General features: G+C 46.4%; 1 protein-coding gene across 1 annotated transcript in view; it reads left to right on the top strand.

Moving 5' to 3' along the window:
- SORCS3 (sortilin related VPS10 domain containing receptor 3) overlaps positions 1–23,580 on the top strand; it is a 568,094-nt gene that overhangs the window by 230,508 nt on the left and 314,006 nt on the right. The window contains exon 3 of the mRNA XM_057308491.1: positions 16,064–16,163. Coding sequence (XP_057164474.1) covers positions 16,064–16,163 — 100 coding nt within the window. The remainder of the gene's footprint in view (positions 1–16,063; positions 16,164–23,580) is intronic.

The following is a 23,580-nucleotide window of genomic DNA, read 5'->3' as shown; positions in this document are numbered from 1 at the left end:
GCCAGGAAAGTGGCTCTTAGACCAGATTATATGAACTAACAGTGAATGGTAGGGGCCCCAAAAAATAGAGCATCCATGCCAAGTTTTTCCATCCATATTCAAATGTTTAAAATAGAAACAGCCTATCTCTTCCACCGTTTTAGAAAGCCTCACCTAACTTTGCATTTCCACCTCTGATGCATTGCATGGCCAGTGTTGAAAACCCAGAAAGTGACAACTACTTAGCTTTTTGCTGTTTACACAAAGCAGACCTGGACAGAGGTTGCACAAGGGCAGAGAACTGGAGTTGCCCAGAGTTGTTCTCTTTTCATCCATGAGCTACATTGGACATCTTGCCATTTTCTTCATGCTAAAATTGATGATAATAATAGAAGACATTTGTTGAGTGTTATGTGTCAAGCCTTAGGTTGACATTCCCTTTACCCCATCCATCAGCTGCTGTGGGAGAAGTGGTCACCATCTGCAGGGCAAAAGCTTAACTTAGATCAGGCTTTACCTGGAACCACCTCCTTGCTGGTCTGCTACTCCTTGCCTGTCTTACCTTCTTCTCTTCAGATAGCTTTTGCCTAAAAACACTCCTTCAATACTTTCTGAGCTTCCAAATCCTAGATGCAGGCTCTGATTTTAAGGAACTCAGCCCAGAAATGTTTTTCTTCTTTCTCAAAGCCCATTCATAATCTGTGCCAGAGGTGTTAGCTCCACTCTTATTTCTGCCAATGACAACACGATTCTCTTAGGCTCTCAGGTGGCTTGGAATCTTTGTCACCACCACCAGCCCCTTCTCCTTCATCTCTGCCCCCTGTCCAGGAAACAGATTCTGTTTCTTCTCTGTGTCCCTATTTCATTTTTTACAACCTACTGCCATCAGACCAGTGAGACAGATTGCTAATAAGTATTTCTACCTCCAGGAGGACATGCTTCACTGATCCATCATATACCTCACCAAAAGATTAGTCTTCCCAAACAGGCTCCTATCACGTCCCTGCCTTATTCAAAAGCCTTTGGGGCCCCTATTGCTTGTAGATAAAGTTCAAGCTCTTCAGCAGATATTCAAGACCCTTCACAGGGTCTTATTCTCCTAATCTAAACTTACACCCCTTTATGCCTATATAAGAACATTTCTTTCCGGCCTGCCCCATTTCCCAATGATCTTCTGAAAATAATGTGCATGTTTCAGGTTCGAAGCCCTTGGACGTGCTCTTTATTTTGCATTGGCTTTCCACACTTCACCTTTTCCTCAAGGCTCCCTTCTCCCATGAAGTCTTTCTTCCTTTCCTCTGAGATCCTTTAGCACTAATGAATGTCTCTGTCTTCAACACTGTGGTCCTCATCATTGTGTTAATAATGGCCACCTTTTCTTAAGAACCTGTAATACCGACATTGTGATAAGTGCTTTGTGTGCATTTCCTCATTGAGCTCTCAAACAACCCTGCGCAGTAGTTGCCTTGGATAATTCTGCCTCTTTTATAGGTGAGAAAACTGAAGTGCACAGAGGTTAAGTGACCTGCTGACGATCACCTGCTCTGTCAGGGGTGTGGAGCCGGCCTTGAAACCACCATGCCTCTGACTCCGAAACTTGGCCATTTAACCATACTGCTATCCAATTGCATCTGTTCTAACTGCTTCCTACCCATTTATCTCTTATGACTTATTAAAACAGAGGGGCGCCTGAGTGGCTCAGTCGTTTGAGTGTCTGACTCTTGGTTTTGGCTCAGGTCATGATCACCCAGGTATAGGATCAAGTCCTGCATTGGGCTCTGTCCTCAGCCCGGAGTCACCTTCAGGTTCTCCTTCCTGCTCATGTTTTCTCTCTGTCTTTCTCTTTCTCTCTCTCTGTCCATCTCTTTCAAATAAATAAATAAAATCTTTAAAAAAATAAAATGGAGTTGAAGTACCAGGGAGTGGACACTAGGGACTTAGGGCCCTTGTCCTCACAGAGTTTTATCTAATTGCATTTTTGAGCCCTTTTCCTAATCACCACCCCCCTTCCCCAAGCTTCTCCTTCTCCTCTAATCTCTCCAGAAGAGTAGTTGATCAGAATTTCACTTATGTGCTGCATCATTTTACCTGTCATTTTCTGGTGGTTCAGGTGGTGGGCTTTATTCCTTGGCCTTCAGGACTCACTCATGTCCTGATTTCTAGTTATTTAATGAGAGTTGGTTTTGCCACCCCAAGACCCTATGAGTCTTTCAGACTGCTGTCCTGTAGGTGCCTAGATTAGGGGATCCATAGGCTGGTAGACCTTTGGTAAGCTGAACACTTACTTCAGGCACACGCTCTAACTCAGGCAGATTTTGCAGGACCTCAGTGGCACATTTGCATCCTTAGAGCATAGATCTGCATTTTGGAAGCAACCAGAAGCCATTTGGATCTTGATCAGATGCACAGAAGGTTGGAGATGGCAGGGGCTTTTGAGATCAATGATTCCAACCCTCTCATTTTACAAAAGAGAAGAGTAATCAAACTGTGAAGTGTTGTTTTGGGTTGAAACAAGGAGTGTCTGTAACAACAAGATTCTGGAAACCTGATAGACCAGAACTTACAGTGTTGGCTGAGTGCTGAAGTTTGAGTCACTGGAGACACTCAATAGCATCATGTTGCTGCCAGTCCTGGTGTTTGTTAATGTGTTGAGAGACACTCTGTTCCTAATCAGGGCGCTGGCTCCTCTCCACATCTTGACTTGCCCAGTTGAGTAGTACCCTTCCCCCTATGGGAGCAACCCATCTCAGCAAAGATGCTGAATTCCAGGGACTTGGAGTGGACATGGGCCTGACGAATGTCTCTGCATGTTGAGGGGGGTGGGCTCTGGTGGCTTGGTCCAGAGCCAAGAGCCCTGCAGGCTGCCACAGGAATTGGCAGTGAAGGTCTTTTTGTAAAAACCACTGTCCTCTCTTTCCAGCCATACTTTTGGCCTGGGCTTCTGCAGCTTCTGTGTTCCAGAGATCCCAGATCCAGGTGTTTGGGATAAAATGTTTTTCTGTTCAATAAATTGCTCAGACTGTAGGAAGTTTCTGCTTTCATTTCATGAAGTCATTCTTGTTTTTGCGAGGGGAAATGGGAAATGGTGGAAAGATGGCCTTGGGAAGGAACGGAAGGATTTCGGGGGACTCAGCGGGTTCTTGCACTGTGCTTTATGCAGATTTCTCACTTTAAACAGAGGGTTCCCAACAACTCTGCCTGGTGGCAGTTGTTATACCAGTATTAGAGATGGGGAAACTGAGGCCCAGAGAGATAAGGCAAGGTGTGCAGTGTCATATTAGAGTAAGTGGGGAGAGCAAGGCTTCCAGCCTAATTTTGACTCCAAACACTCTCCTCTTTAATACCCATAATGCCTCCTAGTTCGCAGTGCCTTTGGAGATCCCCTGAAAGGCTGAGTCAGTGCACCCCCCACCATGGATACCTTGTGAAACGTTTGCTCCCTTACCACTGCTTGAATAACTAGCCACACACCAGGGTAGAGCCCAGGGGACTTGGGATCAGTTGACCTTGATTCCTGTTCCTACACTGTTGTTTACTGAGCCACTACACCTCTCTGAGTCTCTATTTCTTCATTTTATGAAAAAGATAAAAAACCTATGTCAAAGGAACTTCATGAGAATTGAATGAAATATTTCAAGAGAAAGTGTTTTGCATAAGGCCCTGTGCATAGGTTACCTAAATGCCACAGTGATTTAGGGTGGCACTCTTCTGAGAGGTCAATTATGAAGCCCAAGTGTGTGCCAGAGGCTTGATTTGTGACCTCAAGAAGCTTCTAGTTTGGATGGGGACAAGTTACTGTGAAAATCAGAGGGTATAGGCCAGGCGGTGCTGTAGATACCTAAAAGCAGCAGAGCCTCAGAGAAGGACAAGATCCCAGGGCGGGGGGGGGGGGGGGGGGAAGGCTTTCTGCAGGAGGCTGGAGCTGAACTTTCAAGGGTCTAGAGAAGAACAATGTGTGAAGAGGAGATTTGCAAGAAGTCCATAACTTTAGTTAAAAAAAAAACAAACAAAAATAAAACATCTTTTTGTGTGTTGTGGTCCTCTTGGGATTGGGCCGTCGTCCTTTGGCACAGGGCTGTGGCTCTCCACAGGTGGCCATGGAGTTCCTGGGGGATGTCCGTGACCTTCCAGGGGATAAATGACATCAAACTCTTTTCTAATAATAAAATGTGTTTTGCCCTTAATTTAGTCTCATTTTCTCACTGGTGTGCTGTGGGGTTTCCTAGAATCTATGTGATACAGGTGATTCCATAACAGATTAAATGCAGACATACATAGGAAAATCCAGTTGTCTTCCATGAAGCCAAGTATTGAAGAGTTTTGCAAAAAAAGTGTGCAATGCCACTTTTTCTCACTAAATTGTCTTTGTTCTGGAAACTGTAGTTGTTTTCCATAAAAGTGTGGTATTTCTGATTTATTGTTCTTACTTTAAAATGAGTGAATAAGTGTAAAGTTTTATCCAGTGTCGTTTCTAATATAGTACATACAGATGTAATGTGTGAATTCAATCTCTTCAGGTCCAGTCCTCCATAATGTTTAAAAGTCTGAAGGAATCCTGAGTCATAAACATTGGAGAGCCATCGTTAAAGGCATGGTATTCCGGTGTGAAAATGCAGTCAAGGTCTCATACTTTCACAGTGTTTTGGTATCAAGATGTATGTCCTCTGGTATCTTAGAACACATATGTCTGGAAGATTTAGAATCGTAATGCCCAATGTTGTCAACTATGCAGTGAAACTTGTCTTCCCGTCTATTACCGGTGGAAGTGCAGATTGACTGGAATGTTTCTGTAGGGCAGTTTATAACAAGATCCTTAATGATCATTTGTCCCCTTTGAACTAATAATTGCACTTACATAAATCTATTCTAAGGAAACAAATAAAGATTCACATGAGGATTTATGTACAAGGATGCACACTAAAGTTCTAGCATGTAAAAATTTGGCCCGAAACCGACCAACTGGCCAAGAAGAGAGTTAACATAAATTGTGATACATTGTTATATTGAAGTGTTGTGAGGCTTTTAAAATGATTTTTGAAGAATATTTAACAACATGGGGGAATGCTTAAAATATTATGTTAAATGAAAAAGGAGGACACCAAACAATATACAAAGAATGACCCCCGAGTTTTAGAAACGTACACGTGCACATAAATTAGAGAAAAAAGCACACCAGATGTTCACTGAGGTTTTCTCTATATGGTGTAGCTACAATTGATGTCTATGTTGTGCATTACTCTTTTCTATATTTCATGTTCTACCATAAATTTTCAGTACTTTTATCTTTTAAGAAGAGCAGAGAGTGTGGCATAGGAACCAATCTCCTGAGTCAGCCCGTGCCGCCTGGGCTTTAGGTGACAGCTAGCTCAGATTCAGGAGGGGGCATTTTGCAAGGGGCCACAGTGATGGTTTAAGGAAGACTCTGTGACTTGAGGATAAACCCAACTTCTAGCTGAGTTGCCTTTTCTTACTTAGACTTTCAAAAGGAAAGCTTTAAAAAAAAAACAAATAAACTGGGGCTGCTTTCCATGCCCTATAGTGCTCTGGTCTCTTGTTTTGAGCATTTGGCATGTGGAATGTCAGTCCCAACTGGGCAAATATTGAAATAATGTTGGGCAGCTGACACAATGGAGGGAGCGTGGCTATCAGTGTATAATTCTTGTAAAGGAAGGGGTGTCTGGGCCCATGAGGAAATGTGGTGATTAAGATATAATAGCCTTAAATAGAAGAGCTGGGATTCACTCCTTGGTATCTGAGAATTTCCTCTTCTTTCCTGTGTTGGGAGATATCTGGTGTTGGAAGACTTTCGTCGTCTTTTTCCCCTGAATGACCGGCAGGATAACTGGTAGAGCCAGCCCTGCGTGAGGGAACATCTGCTTTGTTCTTAGTCTCTGACAGCAGAACATTTTCACAGTCAAAATGGAATGTTTGAATGTGACTATTTCAGTTCCTGGAACATATTTGCTCAGTTTGAGTATCTACCCTGCATGGCGTTATTCAGCACGCTTTAGGGGTTAAAAGAGACATCCAAGGGAGTTCCTTGACCTCAGAGAACTTATTCTGTCTGGAGAATGAAGCCTCATGCAGAAAAAGTTAAATAATGACATGAAACAACAGCAGAAGAGAGGAGATGTCTGTCCCCAGAGAGCAGGTGCGGTGCTCCCTGAGAGCGACACAGAGAAGGGGTGCTAGGAAACCAGAGACGGGAGAGATGAGAGGCTTCTTGGAGGAGGATACAGCAAAGGGACAGGCTCTCTTCTTTACAGGGCTGACTGCTCCTGGGAGGAACAGACTCCCGTTAATTGACAGTAACTAATGACTGCACTGAGTGCTCACCACATACAAGGGCATTGTGTTTATCCCTGAGAAGAAAACGATTTACAAATGAAGGGGACCCAGAATTGAACTTGTCTAGGGTCGTGGGGTGGTCCAGAGGCTCGCCATCAGCTCACATTTCTCCATTAGGCAGCTACACATTTTATCCTGGTGGTTTCTGGAAGTGCACGAACAGACATAATTGCTCACATGTCATAGGGACCCAACCGGCTGCATGTAATTTTAAAGGGAAGTGGTAAATATCTACTCCCCAGACAGGGATGCCTTGCTAAAACTGCCCAGCACCTTCTAGTTCATGCCTCATTATTTTTTTCCCCAGGAAAACTTAGTAGAAAAAAAAAAGTTGATTCTGTTTTCCCTAGACTTTAATTTGCAAGCATTGGCCACCTGCTGGAGGCTATCTCTGATGATGTGTAGCAACCCCTCCATCTTCTCTCGTGCCTTTTGGTAGCTTACTGCGGATTTGATGGGAATGGGATGGCATTTGCCGTCCGCTGGTGACTGTGTAACTACAACTCGGAGGCTGTTTGCTCAGAACTGGACAGGACAGTTTCTCCTCCAGCGATTATTGTTCTACCATGGGGGCTCCCAACAGCTGACGGTGAAGTGAGCTCTGTGATATTAGGGCTATTGAAGCTTCACAGTAATCCTATGAAGGCAGTATTTATATTCTCATGGAGTCGATAGGAAACACGAGACTTATGTAATTAGCCTGAGGTTCCGCAGGCTGGATTTGAAACCAAATCTGCTTGACTCTGAAATGAATCCTCTTATGATTATGTTGGGCTGTCTTTTTGAATGCAAATGATTATCTATAATAGGGTTCCTCTACAGATGTGTCAGTTTACTATCTACATTGTAACCACTCAGTAACAAATCACTTTATTGCAGTTATTTTTACCTATAGGAGTGATACATGGATACCTTTTTATTTTAAAACTTTGCAACATTACAAAAAGACTCCTGTTCCTGTATCCAAGGACACCACCCCAGTCTTTTACCCAGAGTTAACTTCTATTACTAGTTATTTGTGTTTTGCTCTAGAATGTTTAAAATATACTGTGTACACACTTAGAAACTTAATGGAAATATATTTTATTTCGTCTGGCTGTACCATTTGTGTATTTAATATATGATTGTTCAGTAACCCTTTGCATGTAGTCATATGTTAGGGACTTTTCTAGGGCAGTAATTTTCAGATCTACCATATTCCTTAATGTCGTTATACAGTGTGTGTCTGTGTATATGTGTGTGTGTGTGTGTGTGTTGTAAAACACACTGTGTCTTATTGAGTCTTTCTCCTAATGATTGCCATTTCATTATGATCACATGAACAAAGGTGCAGTGAATTATGGGATGTCACACCTTTGTGGGGGTCTTCTCATGCTTTTTTTTTTTCCTCTGGAGGACTTCTTTCCTGTCCTTACCTGTATGACACAAACAGGCCTCTTGGCTGTGATAGGATTGAGATTGTCCTTTTGAATCCTCACTATAACAACCCAACAACCTTAGTGTCTGAACTGAGGTTCTTCAGTGAGGACCAAAGTGCTCCCACAATGAGAAAGACCAAGGATCTGAATGTTGGGCCAACCCCACACTCCCAGCCTTCCCTCCTAGATCTGTGCTGGGATGGAGCTGCTGTTGGATGTCCATTTTATCTGATATAAGCCATGGATCCTGCATGATCTGGTCTTCAGGGTCAGCTGACCCCCAGTTTTCTGTATTTGAAACCCAGTGGTGGCTCTCCTTGAAATAGCCGGGGCAGGAGGACATAGAGATGGGTTAATTATCCGTGTCATTGTGCCTCTCTGTGAGACCAGGTAATGCAGCCGAGGAGCCAGATGACACAGAGAGGTCACCCAGAGCTTTGTGCGCTTCTGCCTTGGCATTGGCCTGCCTGTGGTTTTTTCTAAATGGAGGATGGGACCAATACCCGCTTGGAGAATGAAGCTATTTAAATCACTTGCTCTTGGCTTGAGGTCTGAAATTAGTTATATGGCTAGTTACTTGCGGTCAAGCTGGGCTCCTGCCATTGCAAAGATCCAAATTAATATGGCTTGGAGCACATGGGCCTTAAGATGAGAAGTGGAACAGGCCAGAGGGGAGCATCACTGGTTTTCCCATTTCAATCATAAAGACTCTCTGGGCAGCCATTGGTCTGGAGCTGTGCTGTGGAAACTCCTGACCTTGACCCTAGAATGCTCTGTGGTTCACCACACACCAGAGCCCCTAATTGCCTGTGGCTTTTGATTGTTGACTATCCTCAGTGTAGTTCACTGGAACATACTCAGGGGGAGTGGCTGGTGGGTGCTTCCCCAAGGCATGCCACTTTGAAGCTTGGTTCTGTCTTCTGATTTTCCAGGCAGCTGGGCCATCTTGTACTTTCATGGTAGCAAATTGAAACAGTGGCCAGAGATTCTTTAATGATTTATTGGACATTCACATGCCTTACCCCCCGTTAGTGTAAGGAGTGTAAATCAAGGAAAAGAAAACGAGGTGACTGCCGTTGAGAAAATACAATCTGGGACATTCATACAAATGACAGTCGTAGCATTTATGGCACAAGGGCTTTTATCAGATCCTAGACTAGGTATCTCACTCCTCTTCATTGACACAACAGCCACTGTATTGTCTGAGCTGAGCATTGGCGGAGCAGAACACGGCTAGTTCTTCCAGCTCTGTGTCTAGTTGGCTTTGCCCCCGTCCCGTCTCCCTTGTTTTGTCTTCTTAGAGCTGTGCTCTGCACTGTCAGAGATTCAAGAGAATGTCATTTGTTATTTCTCTTTTAAGGAGCTTTTAGCAATGGCTGAAAAGAAAATTTGCCCATTTGGAGAATAAATAGGGACTCCAAGGGGCCGTTGATAACAAATGAAGAGGAGGGCGTGGGCTGAAATTGTAGGAAAAGTCCCCACCATGTAATCAGTACGAAGAGAGCTGAGAGTCAGAAAAGGGGGAAGTCTGGACTGTTGCCAGCCATCCCTCACTGGGAGAGTGGGAAATGGAAGGTAGGCGGGGCGGACAGTGAGGGCTTGAATGCGGGGCTCAGGCAGGCATTTGACCTGATGTGGCAACCAGGCTGGGAAGGGTGAGTTAGGGCATCTGCAGCCCTGGCAGGAAGCTTGGGAAGTTGTCTCAGAGACAGAAACAGGGTGGGAGTCAGGCTGGTGGTGGGGATGGTATGGGCTGATGCTTTGATCAGCTGGAGCAGGGGCCGCCAGATTACACACTGCCTGTTTTTGTAAATTCAGTTGTATCAGGACCCAGCCACACCCATGCATGGACATACCATGTTTGGCTCTTTTGGAGCTAAAGGGCAGAGTTGAGTGGTTGTGACAGAGATCAGGGAAACCTAAAATATGTACTCTCTGGTCCTTTTCCAGAAAAAAAGTTTGCTAACCTGAGCTGGAATGACACAGTGTCCGAAAGGGGAAGCAGAGCCCAGTGACTGGCACGTGGCAGGTGCCACAATCGATAATAGGTGTATGTGAAGAAATGAACAAAACAAAATAAACTTGCTAATAGGAAAAGGAACAATGAAGCCTGTGATTGCTGAATTTGGATGACCTCACAGAGAAAGGAGTCCATGGAGGAGATGAGAGACTGAGAAGAGAATCCAGGAGTGAAAGACTTGTGGTGTCCCTGCAACTTTGCTTTGCAGAATCCTGGGCAAGGGTTGCAGAGGGAAGGAGGAGGGGGCTGAGGAACTGGGTGGTGAACGAGGGAAGGCAGCTGGCTGGGTAGGGGAAGCAGTGTGCCCACTGGATCCCAAACATCTGGAGGGCCGGTGAGAACTGGCAGAGTGCCTTCCAGAGTCCTCTCACCTCTGGCAGGAACATGGCATTGGAACGGGAGGTGTTGAGTTACGGCTCATCTCTACTGGGAAGCTGACTTGGCTGCGTTGGCAGAAAGTTTTTCTTTTCTGTTCTTTTACTTTTAAAATAGCAGCCCATATGCTTGTTGCCACCAGCCTTTCCCCCAGAAGCTCACTAGAAGAGTGGGAGCTTGCTGGGTGGATAAAAGTATACCGTATTCTCAACTCAACTCTGGAAGCTGTCATGGAGAGAGTGGCCTAGGCGAACAACCAGGGTTACAGCAGATGAGGCTGGGATGTTCTCCTGGAACGTGCCAGCCCACATAGAGCTCTTCTGGAGGACTATCAGGATAGGACAAGAGTGCCTGCATAGTTGTGGGGTTCAGGCCGAGAGTCAGGTCCAGACATAAACCCGATTACATCTCAGAAGTTGAAGATGCAGGGCATCCAGCCTGCCAGTCAGCATTGGGTACCTGGGGAGTAGGTGAGTGGTTGGCAGCTGGGAGGCCCAGCTAGATAACAAGCAGGAGGGAGACATAGAATGGGTGACCCACTATGGTACCGATGGGAAAACCAGGGTTAGCATTAGTGGGGCCAGGATTCAGGGCCCAGATGCTAACTGAGTTCAGATGCTCTGCAATTCAGGACTCTGGAATCAGAGATAGCTGGGATGAGACTGGTCAGAAGCTATGGACATAGGCCCTGGGAATAAAGGACTTAGTTGTTGGAGCTGGAGAGTAAGGGAGTGTCTGCGTCCTTCCTGGAGAAAATTTTGTCAACAACCAGCAAAATAGAAGTTACGCATAGAGTATGTAGCAGTAATTACACATCAGGGTCTCTCCTCTGAAACTTTTCTTCATAAATATGTGAGAAGCCATGGACAAGAATATTCATTGAAACACTGCTTACTATCACAAATTTTAAAGGAAAAAACCCAAAATATTTATTAGCAGTTGAAAGGATAGACAGTGGTTTATTCATAAGCTGTCATGCTCTACAGCAGTTAAAGATGGATGAATTTGGGGCACCTGGGTGGCTCAGTTGGTTAAGTATCTGACTCTTGATTTCGGCTCAGGTCAAGGTCTTGGGGTCATGAGATCAAACCCCATTTTGGGAGCTTGGGATTCTCTCTCTCCCTTTCCCTCTGCCCTTTGGGATTCTCTCTCCCTCTTTTCCCCTGCCCCTTCCCCTGCTCACAAGCTCTCTCTCTCTCAAATAAATAATTTTTTTTAAGGACGAATTATGGCTAGGTGTGTCAACATGGATAAATCCCAGAATTTGAATGTTGGGCAAAATAAGCAAGCTGCAGGACATACGTCCTGTATAAAAGGCTTACGTAAATGTGAAAAACTCTGAAAGATTGTATGTTGCTTATGAACATTAATACCTGTTAAATCTAGTAGTGGGCATATGATTGGCATCTCATATTTTTCTGTGTGCTGGAAATAATTCATTAAAAAGACAGGAAGAAAGAGCAGGAGAATGTAGTGGAATAGCCTGCTGGACTTGGGTAACCTGAGCCAGGGCACAGAAGCCAAAAGGCTGTGGCCTTGCGCCTCTCACCTGTTGCCTTCCAGGTTCGCTGTGTGTTCGGAGGGATTCAGAATGGTAACCAGCATCGTGCCAGGTTCATAACAGGTGTGGGATGCATATGTGTGATGCTTCCGGTTTTCTGGACATTTCAGTGTTGGGAGCCTAGTGTTGAGATTTGAGAGGCTCGCTTTGAAATAGGAGAAAGGAGCCTGTTTCCTCCAAGTGACCCCAGTGGAGAGGTCTGGAGTGACAAGGTGGAGGATGGTCTGCTTTCTTGTCAAAGTGAGTTCCGTGGGTGCAGCTGTCTCTGGCAATGGGGCTGAGGCCTCTTGCAAGCTGCCTCTCACCCTAGGCAAAGGGGGTCCCCCAAGCTCTGTGGTCAATGTGGTGTGCAGCGTCCATGCTGGAAAGGACGGACTCCAGGGCACCTTTCATCCCACAGGTGTCCAGGCCTCTTGAGGTGTCCTCAGTGAGTGAGACCTTTTTGATCAGCCTGAATGAGCAGAGGAAGCTAACACGTGGAGAAGCCTTTGAAGGGAAGTCCCCACTCTGGGAGAAGTAGCCACTCTTGGAGAAGAGCAGAGTTTCTGCGAATCTTTAGTGCAGTCTACGGAAAGAGAGACCATGTGTGGTGCTATAAGCACACTACCTTTGATGAGGCTTATTTGGATTCTGGAAGGAAGTTTGTTGTGACATCAGTCATGCAGGGAGCCCTGAGGATTTAGCTCTTTATAAAAGTAAGATGTTTGCTATGTATGGAGTGAGGAAAATCCGCTGGTTGGAAAACAGCTTAGCTCCATGTTGCTGGCATAGGATATTTAAGATCCAGACGGGGCCTTATGATTTGGGGAGTTAAACCTCTTGTTTTGACGATAGAATAGGGCTTGACAGACGCTCTTATTGGCCAAACTCTAGTCAGGACCCTTGGGGCTCTTTGTGAAGTAGGCTCTGCCCTTGGGTGTGTCCTCAAAAGCCCAGTTTTACTAAGAATCCTGCTAAGTCAGTTTAGCCAGAATCCCCTCCCCTCAATATCTGACTGGTCTCCTCACCCCTACCATGTCTCATCACCCTGGCCTGCCTTCAGTAAGAATCCCATCAGGTCAGTTTATAAAGGAATTACTCTACCCTCTAGTAATATTCCATCCACTCCCCCCCACCCTTCTCTTTGGCTATAAATTCCTTGCTTTTCATTGTATTCAGAGTTGAGCTCAGTCTCTCTCATTGGAAAACCCCATTGCAGTGGTCTCTATACGTATTGCCTTTGTCCTGAATGAAGTCTGCCTTACCATTTTAACAGGTGTTGGGGTGATTTTTTTCTTTAACAGATGTAGGGAATTGGCTTGTCTAGGGTAGCACTTTGCATATGTTTCAGAGTCACTTTTAGAGTCTGGATTTCCAGACTCCAGGTTCAATGTTCTTTCTTCACACCATGCTATCTTTATACCTTCAAGAGTACAGAACCAAGAAGTGATTCATCCTATAAAATGTTTTATTTGGACCATTAAAAGTATGCAACTTACTGCCTTTAGAGATTAGGCTTTCTCCTTCCCTGCCCTGGAGAGGATTGGAGCCTGGGGTGATTGGTCATTTAACCTCAATGCTAGTGTGAGTGAACCACAGATCCTTCCCTGGCACCAGATGCTGCTAGACTTTTCCACATGTGCCAGCATCCAACAAGATGAGATGTGTTTTCTAGGTGTGACTATGTGTTGAATGGCCACCAGACATTAGCAGTAAGCCAAAAACTCGATCAACCAAGAACATGAATGACCATTCATTCATTCTTATGAAGATAAAGCAAAATGGAATAATATACAAACCAGTACATTGAGCACTTACTTTGCATCAGACAGGGTGCAAGGCATTGGGGTTGTTACAAGAAATGGCTCTTGCCCTTAGGGAGCTATAGTCAAGGGAGAAATCCTAGAATAAAAATAGTATGACTGAAACGATAGGATGAATGCTAACATAGAAATGTATACAAGGTGATATGGGAATACAAAGGAAATTGTGATTAATTTCCCAGTGGGAAAGCTGGCAGGAGGGTGGTATTGGTGGTGTCAGAGGTTGGAGAGAAATGTCCCGAGCAAGGAAATAGCACAGGGATAGTTCACACAAAGGGAATGATACTTATAGAAATGGAGGGCAGTGAAAACACAGGACATTCAGGAAAGTTTGGTGAAGCTGGAGGGAAAGGGGCAGGGAGCAGGTGGCTGGAAATGAGTCTAGTACTGAAGACTAAAGCCATATTTGACAAGACTAAGCTTGGAAGCTACAACCTCATTATGTGCAGGCAGTGGGTAATTACTACGAGGGATGAGGTGGAGAGACCCGAAGGTTGAAATATAGCCTGTTGACAGCATGGGGGATGGCAGGAGGTGGAGAAGGCTGGAGGAAAAGCCTCCTGTTGCAGGACTATTGCAAAAAATAATGATGCATGAGCCACAGCATTGACGTGAAGATGGAAGGACTAGGGGTCCAAGTTATTTAGGAGATAGAATCATTAAGACTTGGAGACCGAGCTGGGTTTGAGAGATAAAGGCAACAAGAAATATTGGGAGTGATTCCCTGTGCTTAAAGGTAGACAGGAGACAGAAGATAAGAAGTCGCTTTGGGGGGGGGGGGGGTTGGTTCTAAAAGTTACCACAGACACTGACCATGTGGAGCCAGTAGCCTAGGGAGGGATTTGAAATACTGCTATTTGTTTATTCAGTAAACATGCCGAGTGTGTATGATGTGTACAGCCTGGTTCTGTACATTTTGGGGAAGGGAGAAGTGAATGTCCTTTTTCTTTTTACATTTATATTTTTTTGACATTTCATTATACCTACATCCTATCAGGAGGTTTCCCATGTGTCTTATTTTTGCATCCTTACAAATGCCTTGTGAGATCAAATTTCCCTGATTGTTTTAGTTAAGAAGCCTGAGGCTCTAGCAGGTTAAGTGACTTGCATGTGGTCATGCAACCAGAGAGCTGCGGATCTAGCAAGGAAGTTGAGATTTTGGGGGGCGCCTGGGGGGCTCTGTCGGTTAAGTGGCTGCCTTCGGCTCAGGTCATGATCCCAGGGTCCTGGGATCGAGCCCCAGGTCGGGCTACCTGCTCCTCGGAGAGCCTGCTTCTCCTCTCCCTCTGCTGCTCCCCCTGCTTGTGCAATCTCTCTCTGCTAAATAAATAATTAGAATTAAAAAAAAAGAAATTGAGATCTTGCAACACCCAAAGTTCATGTTCTTTCATCTCACCATAGTGTTCTCTGAGAACGCTGTCCTTTGGGAGCTGACGTTGTGCTAAGGGGACCAGAACTTAAAGAAACTCATCACGACGATATCACAGAGCCAAAAGGAGGCACGCGCAGTGTGCTTTGGGCATGCAGTGGGCTGGGGAAACTTATTCCAGGGCAGAGAGGGGGTGAGGGTGACTGGGAAGAGGGTTAGTGAGGCCTTCACAGAGGTGAGGATGGGCATCTCAGCTGGGAGTGGGGACATGAGATTTGCTCCATTAGATGGGGTGGGGATAATTTTTAAAGGTCATCACACACTACAAGCCTTGGCTGCTAGGCTTGTAAAACAGCTGTGGGCCAGGGCAGGAGCAGATTTTGGAGAGGAAGTGGGTGAAGAATCCGGGAAAAGGCAGCAGCAGGCCGTTAGTTCCTAGGGGAGCACCCAGGCAGAGCCAGGCACTGGGATCTGAGGCAGAATGCAGGCACCGCCATGCGGTCAGGTGACCACAGGGAAACTAAACTGAGCTCAGACTTTCTAAAGCCTGGGTGGGAGAAGTTTCGTGACCTAGCCAAAGAAGGCAATGGGGGAAAGACAAGGTGCAGAGCTGATGCTATCGGTGGTTTGAAAAGGGAGGGGGCTACGTGTGGACTGGGGTTGCGGAGTGAGGCAGAAAGCATGGTGGCGAGGCTGGCTCCTGGGATCCCCCTCTTAGACACCCGCTCTCCTTCCTCCACCATGGAAAGGCGGACCTTTTAAGCTCTTGCATATAGGGCTTCCTTCCACCCAGGTTGGCTGGACTCTGGTGACCTCAGGAGCCAGTCTGGCCTCTCACACAGCTCCTGGCCGGAAACTGTGTCCCTCCGCAGCACCACATGGAGGACCCTGGGCTGAACTCGGAGCGGGGGAGGTGGACAGGCAGTCTCCAGCAGCAACTTTCACAGACAGCTTCACAAAGGGCAGAAAAGTAGGTCTCTGAGAAAGGCCGGGAGCAAAGGGGGGTGAGCTTAGGTAGTAAGCAGATGCACTAGTCTAATTGCTCTTCTAAAATTAGTGGGGCCTTTTATCTCTGAATCACTTCTGTGATTTGGGAACAAAGGTGCAAGTTGAAGGAGAGCTTGGCTCCCCTCTGAACACAATCCCCATTTGGTAAAATGATCTCTCCCTTCCTTTCTCTCTTACCTGCAGGTCAACGGATTATGGCACAACCTATGAGAAGCTGAATGACAAAGTGGGCTTGAAGACTGTCCTCAGTTACCTCTACGTCAATCCCACCAACAAAAGGAAGGTAAGACTAGGGCTCAGGGGTCCTGAGCACTCCCCATGCGGTAGTGAGTCTTCCTGGGGCCGGGCAGGAAGAAGAAAACCAGTAGGCATGGACTCCGTTAGAGAGGGCCTGCTTTCTAGGCCAGGGGCATCACAGAGCTTGCTTGTAGTTCTGCCAACTGCTTTGACACGAGTAGTCACGATAATAATAACAAATTTCAACAACAACAGTAAAATGATGTAACTAGTGCCAGGGATGCCTTATCCCATTTACCCTCACAGTGAATCTGTGGGCTAGAAGTTACTGTTGTCCCCATTATACAGATGAAGAAATTGAAGATCAGAGAGATTAAGTAATTTTCTAGCCCGAAGGCAGACAGTGGTAAGTAAAAGATCTGTGATTTAAGAGTGGCTCTGCTTGTCTCTGGAGTGGAGTTCTTCCAGCCTCCCTCTTGCTGCTCTGTGTTCAGAGAGCTCCTTGTAAACAGGGAGTCTGTTTCTGCCAAGGGAAGGATAGGTAGGTCCTGGATTCACCTGCTTGACCTTGAACTCCTGCTGGGGAAGGGAGAGCAGACCGGCTCTGCTGGCTCCTCTGTTCTCTGACTTTCCAACTGACTTAATAGCCAGGATGTGCAGGAAATCATAGAAGACCAGACCGTGGTCATGGAGGCCCACTGGTTGGAGGGGCCTGGGAGTCCATGCAATGATGGACCGTTTTAGAAAATAAATATTGTATAATATGTTGGCTCTGGGGTGGGTGATCTTTCTGCAGCCAGGAAGGCACTGCTGTTTAGAAACTTAGGCAGGCCTAGCCCTTAGAAATACACCAGGAATCTAAAAGGCCATTTCAGTGTTTCTCAAAGTCTGACAATGGTACTCCCTAGCTTTCGTCTTGCGATCTGATTTGCATTCCCCTGTAGGTTTCCAGCCCTTTCTTTTGTGAGAATAAATGCAGAGGTGAGCTTCAGCCCAATGTGCAGATGTCCCTGACGTCTGAGTCCAACCTGGTGGAGGCCAAGCTGGGATGATGATGATTTATGCCGCTCGAAGAACAGCTTTGACTCAGTCCCATAGCAGGAGCGCTCACAGCCCCCTCTCTTCTCACTCCCTTCTCTGACACCCCTAATCCCCAGCAAAGGGAGGAAATAGAATGTGTGACTCCTGGTTCAGCGTTGATGATGGTGCCCCGTGAACTAGCTAGGAGGCCCCAGACCTGAGACTATGCCCACCGGTCAAGTGCCAAAACCCAGGTGATCATCAGGATGGCTGTTTGTGCACCTGTTACTGGCTTTGGTGGAGTAGTTTCTCTTTTCTTTGTCCCAAAGTGCTGTCATCTCCATAGTTCTCAGTTTTGTCATGTGACTTGTTGAACGTCAGAGCTGGAAGGGATCATCGATTTTATCTATATGAGCAATTATTATTAGTTTCTGAACTTCAGTGCTTTTGCAAAAGTGAGTAACGCTCTAGGTCTCTTCTTTGGAAACATGCTCCTGCCCACAAAACTGGAAAATAGTTTTTAGCAGTTTGTGAACAGCTGGGATCCCACCCATGGACCTGGGATGTCCATGGAGTCTCAGTTAAGAATCCTTTATCTGTACCAATAACCTCATTTTACAGATGAGAAAACAGAAGCCAAAAAAAGCCCACAGAGCCAGGTGAGAGGTCAGGACTCTTGATTCTCAGTCCAGATATCTTTGCTCCAGACCGTCCTTTGCACCTTTTCCTCCTGTACAATCACAGCCTGGTAGTTTACGATGTACAGTCTAGTCCTGTATTGGAAGCTTGAGGCAGTTGCTTCTTGACCCAGAGGAAAGCTAGGCGCCACGTCCATGATGGGCCCATGATAAACCTGGACTGAATGCAATCAGCAATGGTCTGTCTCAATCCTTCCTCTGCCCTGCCCCCTTCGTTAAGAAGGAAGCTGAGGTCCACAGAGGATAGACGTCCACCCATGTCACTCAGCTGGTTGGTGGCAGTGGTGCCAGTTGATCTCCTGACTCCCAGAATAAAGCTTTTTCCATCCTACACAAGTGACTTGGGGTTGGATGGAATCACATCTTGGGGTGTCCGCACTGTGGAAGAAGCAGGTTTTTGACGTGCGGCAGATGTCAGTCAGTGCTGATCTTTGACCTATGACCACACAGAGTTAATCGTATTTTCTTGTAGTTGATAGGTCAGCCATCTTTCTCCCAAGTGAGATGTAAAGGGTCACACCTGTTGGCATCCATTTTGGTGGTAATCTATCCTGTCTGTTTCCTGCTGGGCTTCTACTCATAATGATGTCTCATTTGATCTTTTGCTGTTTTTCTCTACCCCTGACTTCTTTATCTCTCCTTGGTACAACCTAGAGGCGATTAGAAGTGCGGGAGGGTTGTCTGGGTAGCTCATTCAGTTAGGCGTCTGACTCTTGGTTTCAGATCCTGATCTCAGGGATCATGAGATCAAGCCTGGCGTCAGGCTCTGCACTCAGTACAGAGTTTGCTTGTCCCTCTCTCTCTGCCTCTCTCCCCACTTTCTATCTCTTTCTAAAATAAATAAATGAAATCTTAAAAAAAGCGCAGAAACAAAGGGTTGGTTAACACAGATACTGAGGGTCAGAAAGAACAGAAAGCTGGGATTTAGAGACCACTGGTGCAGAAATTCTGTCTCCGTTTCTCCTGCCTAGAGGTGATATCCACACCATGGGCTCTCTAGAGCAGTTTTTCATGGGAATTAATTCCCACTTAACCAAAGTTCAGCCTATTTTGTCTGTCTTCTCTGAGAAATGCCATCAAAGCACAGTTAACTCCCACTTAAGAGTCACTGCTACCCAGAAAGTTAAAAGCATAGATATTTTCCTCACTCAGCTTGGGGAAAGACAAATGGCAGGCTATTGCTGTGGTTTTATTTATTTTCTTTATTAGCAGTAGAAATTAATTCATAAAGAGACTGTGTGATCCTGAAGTGCTTTCTGAATCATCCAAGGGAAGATGAAACTAGATTCTCTTTCATTTTATGGTAAATGTTTTTGATTGTCTTCTGAGGCTCTGGATGCTGAAAATTCACAAATACTCTACATAGTGACTTTTCTTTTAACCAGAATATTCAGTTTACTAGAACTACCCTTATCCAGCCACTTACGCAAAAGGACAGATACAAATGAATATACTCTGATTTGCTTCTTTATTGCTTAGTGCTCTGGGTCATTATGACCTTGTAATTCAACTTTTTCGTTTCTTTGTTAACTATGTCTTAAAGTTTAAACCTGTGGTCTCTGGATTCTCATCTCCGCTCACATTATTCAAGATCTTCTGATCCTCCAGCACCCAAATTATCTGTAGCTGCCGTGTTCATCGACAGCCAGTGAAAAATCCAGCAGGTTTTCAGTTAATCTTGTGGAAACACTTGCTTTTTACTTAATGAGTTATTTATTTAACAGATGGCCACTACTTTCCTTGGAGGCTGTGAGGACATCAGAGATCTGTGGCCCCTGGCAAACAGTAGATTGTGCTTGTATTTACATAGTAGTTGGTTTTCTAATGCTTTTTTGACAACATAAAAGCTTCAAATACAGATAGCCAATAAACCATTACATTGAAAGTAGAAGTGTTAGCATGTGTATATCCTTCTACCAGTAATAGTCTTAGCATTAATTGAGCACCTACTATGCTCAGCTGTCTTTTAGGAGCTTAATCTGTATAACCTCCAATCCTCCCAGCCACTTCAGAAGGCAGGTAAGATAAGAAAATGGCTCTGTGTTGATTACCTCAAGGCTGTATTACTTGTAAATGGGGAGTCTGCAACAACTTTCCAGTTGGTGAGGGGAATGAATGACAAATTCATCAGGATACATCCTTCCAGATCAGGGAAGTTGAGATTTGCACTAGCTGTATTTACTGGTCTTTCCTATGTGAGAGTATTGTGTGAAATACTGTGAGCTACTCCAGTTGAAGGTGTTCTAGACTCTCCTATGATGTCGTGACATCAGCATTATTTTAATGACCGTGACCTGCCCTGATTGTATTTGATGTGAATTCTGCATCCCTCCCTGTTTGCCTTTCTCCAGCCATTGGCCAAATAGCTCACTTCCCCAGGTGATGTCTGAGCCTGGCACTTTGGACATGAAGAGAGTGTGTTCGTTCTAGAAGCAGGTGTGTGTGAGGTTTGTGTCCCCGAGGAGGGGCTCTGCTGGGGGGGTGGGGCTCTGAGTTCCCTCTCACAGCTTCTTCTGCTCACAGGAGACAAATGTCTCTGGGTTCCTAGAACTGTCAGCCGGTGCTTGCCCTCTGGTCCATGCAGAATGGCACACGCCAAGGTCAAGCTTGCATTGAACAGATCTGTGCTTCGTACAATACAAACATGCTGATGTCTTTGTGCCCCAACAAGAGAGGGGTTTGGATCCTACGGGAGCCTATTTGAGAACAAATCTTTAGGTGGATAAGGAGATGGAGGCATGCTATGGCCTGATTGCGCTGGCTCGAAAGTGGCTGCCACCTGCAGATTTGGAAAGAGTCCTTTGGAAATGACAGAGAGCATAGGAAGGTCTGACTGCCAGGGAATGTGGCTAAATTGCTGCAGAGTAGAGGTGGGTGTGCCTCTTGGGGGGGGGGCTGTGGGTGGGGAGGCTGTATGGTCTGATACCAGAATAGGGTAACGACTTCTTATTGAGCTTCTCACAAGTCCCAAGCCCTGCGCTGAGTTCAATTCTATCCCCTTTTCTAAGTTTCAGTCCTAATCCCCTGAGCCTGGTACTTTTATTCCCATCTGACAGGTGAGGAAACTGAGGCTCAGACAGCCGAGCCCCTTGCTTTTTGTCAAGTAGCTAGCAAGAGCGGCCCAGGATCCCCACTCACCTCTGTCTGACCACAGAGGCCACGCTGTCTGCTCTGATCCATAGGTTGGCCGCCCTGGCACAGGTAGAAGGACCAGGTGGGTGCAGTCAGCACCCTAATAGTGTCTGCTGCTTGGGGTTTTCTGCCCATCAGTGTTAGAGAATTCGCTGTTTCTTGGAAGAGGAGGGGAGTGTTAGATCTTCCCTTCCTAATTGATTTACCATTGAGGAGGATAATTACTTCCAGGCTCCCCTGCCTGGGAACCCCCAGTCGGATTTCTCTGACAAGAAGCCACCTCTGTCAGGCTGTTAGCGAGGCATTGTGAATGTGGTTGGAGCTTGGTTATTCCCATAGCGTTCTCCTAATGCGGCAGCATCACCCTGAGCCCCGTGACACACGGGGACACCTCGAAACAAAACAAAACACAGGATGTGAAGCTACTGGCGTCCTGTGTTCCCTGACTGTGTCTCCTGCGACTGTTGGGGGATCAGGGAAGTCCTTGGGGTGGTACACTTTCAGTTCACTGGTATTAAAGTGTCTTACACGGAAGCAGAGCAGTAGCAATCATAAGTGGAGAATGCGGAGAGATAATGTCAGGCTGTTTAGCAATCTGTTAAGTGACTAGCTCTGAGATAAGTCTTTTGGAAGGGAGTTTTCTGCTTTTAGAGATGTGCAGTCTGCTTGGGCAGGGACTGCCGGTGAGGGATGTCGGCTTGGCGGGAACTGCGGTGGCCGCTTGGGAAAGGGGCTTCTACTCATGTGCCCCAGGTGACTGTGGGCCTGTGGGAATGAGGGCCCGGTGCAGCTTGACATCACTGTCGTCATTTCCTGATTTTCTCTGCATATTTTCATATGAAAATTTGTATTCTGAAATGTTTTAGATGGGCTAGGACGCGGAGCTTGGAGTGTGGGGCCTGGCGGGCTGTCCCAAATCCATGTCCGTTCCTTGCATCCAGCCGGCCTCCTGTGCCATATTCTGGGTACTAAGTTGTTCTCCAGCCTTGAAGTTGATATTTGCAATGTGGCCTTTAGGGGTCACAGGATAAGGATAAGACTTGGTGCTCTTACTGAGGGCCCACGGGGATGCCTTTTTGGCCTGTGTGAGGCATCAACTAAGCGGAGTGTGGCTCACAAAGACTTCCCTTTGACTCTAACGAGTCACATAGTAGGTCCTGCAGTGCAAAGGGACCTGGGGGGTCACTGAAGGGAAAGACCTTTAGAGTAGGAATAGAAGGCAGACCTCTGCTTTCTGGTCCTGGCTCTGCCACTGGGTAACTGTGTGTTCTTAAATAAGCCAGACCCCACTCAGAGCCTCCATTTCCCTATCTGTATAATGGCAAGGTTAGCTCCTACCGTTTTTGAGGCTCCTTCCTGTTCAGGTTGCCCAGATGACCACCATTTGGACAGTGCCTCTCAGAGGGCTACATTGTAATATGTGACGATGCTTGGACTTTGGGCTCCATGCACAGCCAGTTGGGTAGTCGTTGGAAGGTGTGATCCCCATAGCTCTTGGTTTTAAGGACACCTGTTGGCCAGCTAAGCTCTTCCATCCAGGCTAGAAGCTTCTTTTCTGAAGTTACAGTTCCTTGGTCAGAAGGCGGATGCTTTCCTCTAACCTACTGGCTCTGCTGGTTTAACCGAGAGCAGCGTCCTCCTCAGGGGCACAGCCGCGGGCTGGCTTCCATCAGCACGAGGTGATGCAGGTTCACAGGAGCGTCCCTGTCCTTGTCCAGGCATGCACAGCCCTGCTCTTGCAGGAGAGGGAGCTGGAGGTGCTGTCGGAATGTGCTTTGGCAGCCCAGGCGTGAGGACACGATCGTGACAGCGGGCAGTGCCCCGGCTCGGCTGCGTCCCACTTCCTCCTCCGTGGCTACCTGCTCGCTGCCCCCTCAGCCAGGCTTTCTCCCTTCACAAAATGTGCATAATAAGCCGTGTGTCAGAGAGCAAGTAAGACAAATCCCTCCTCGTGCTAATGTTCATTTCTGTTTCCAAAGGTGACAAGTGTCTGCCATATTAATGACAGTGGTGTTGATAATACAGTAACAATGATAAGCAGATGGCATTTTTTGAGCGTTAACTATGTGCCCCAAATTATTCTAAATGTTTTCCGGGAATTGACTCATTTAATACTTCACCAGCAACCCTGGGATGTTGGTACTATCATGATTCCATTTACAAATGGTCAGAGTCTGGCATGAAGAGGTCAGTGACCTGCTCGGGTTCGGTTGGTGATGGTCACTTAGTCTAATGTGCTCACTTTTACTCATGTTTAATTTTAGACTCACTGCAAGTTGGATCTAAAAGGGCCCTCTGGGACCCTGTGGGCTCTCATTTAGCAGAAGAGGCCACTTGGGGACTTGTCCCGGGTCCTGGAGTCATTTGCGGCAAAGCCAGGACTGGAACTGGGTCTACTGTCTGCTAATCCGGTGCTCTCCACAGGTCCGCAGGCTGTCGGCTGCTGGAGCGCTCAGATCTTGCGAATGAATGCAAGTAGGGAACAGATGGGAACACGCACTGCCCCCCCACCCCGCCGCCGTCTCACTGAACGTGTGTCGTAGCTGTAGGGTCATACAAACACCCGTAGCGTCTTGGTTCTCTGGTCTCTGTGGGAATCCCATTTCAGATGAA

This window comes from Ursus arctos, unplaced genomic scaffold, assembly GCF_023065955.2.
Source record: "Ursus arctos isolate Adak ecotype North America unplaced genomic scaffold, UrsArc2.0 scaffold_7, whole genome shotgun sequence".
Lineage (NCBI taxonomy): Eukaryota > Metazoa > Chordata > Mammalia > Carnivora > Ursidae > Ursus > Ursus arctos.
This window is presented reverse-complemented; position numbering and strand designations above follow the sequence as displayed.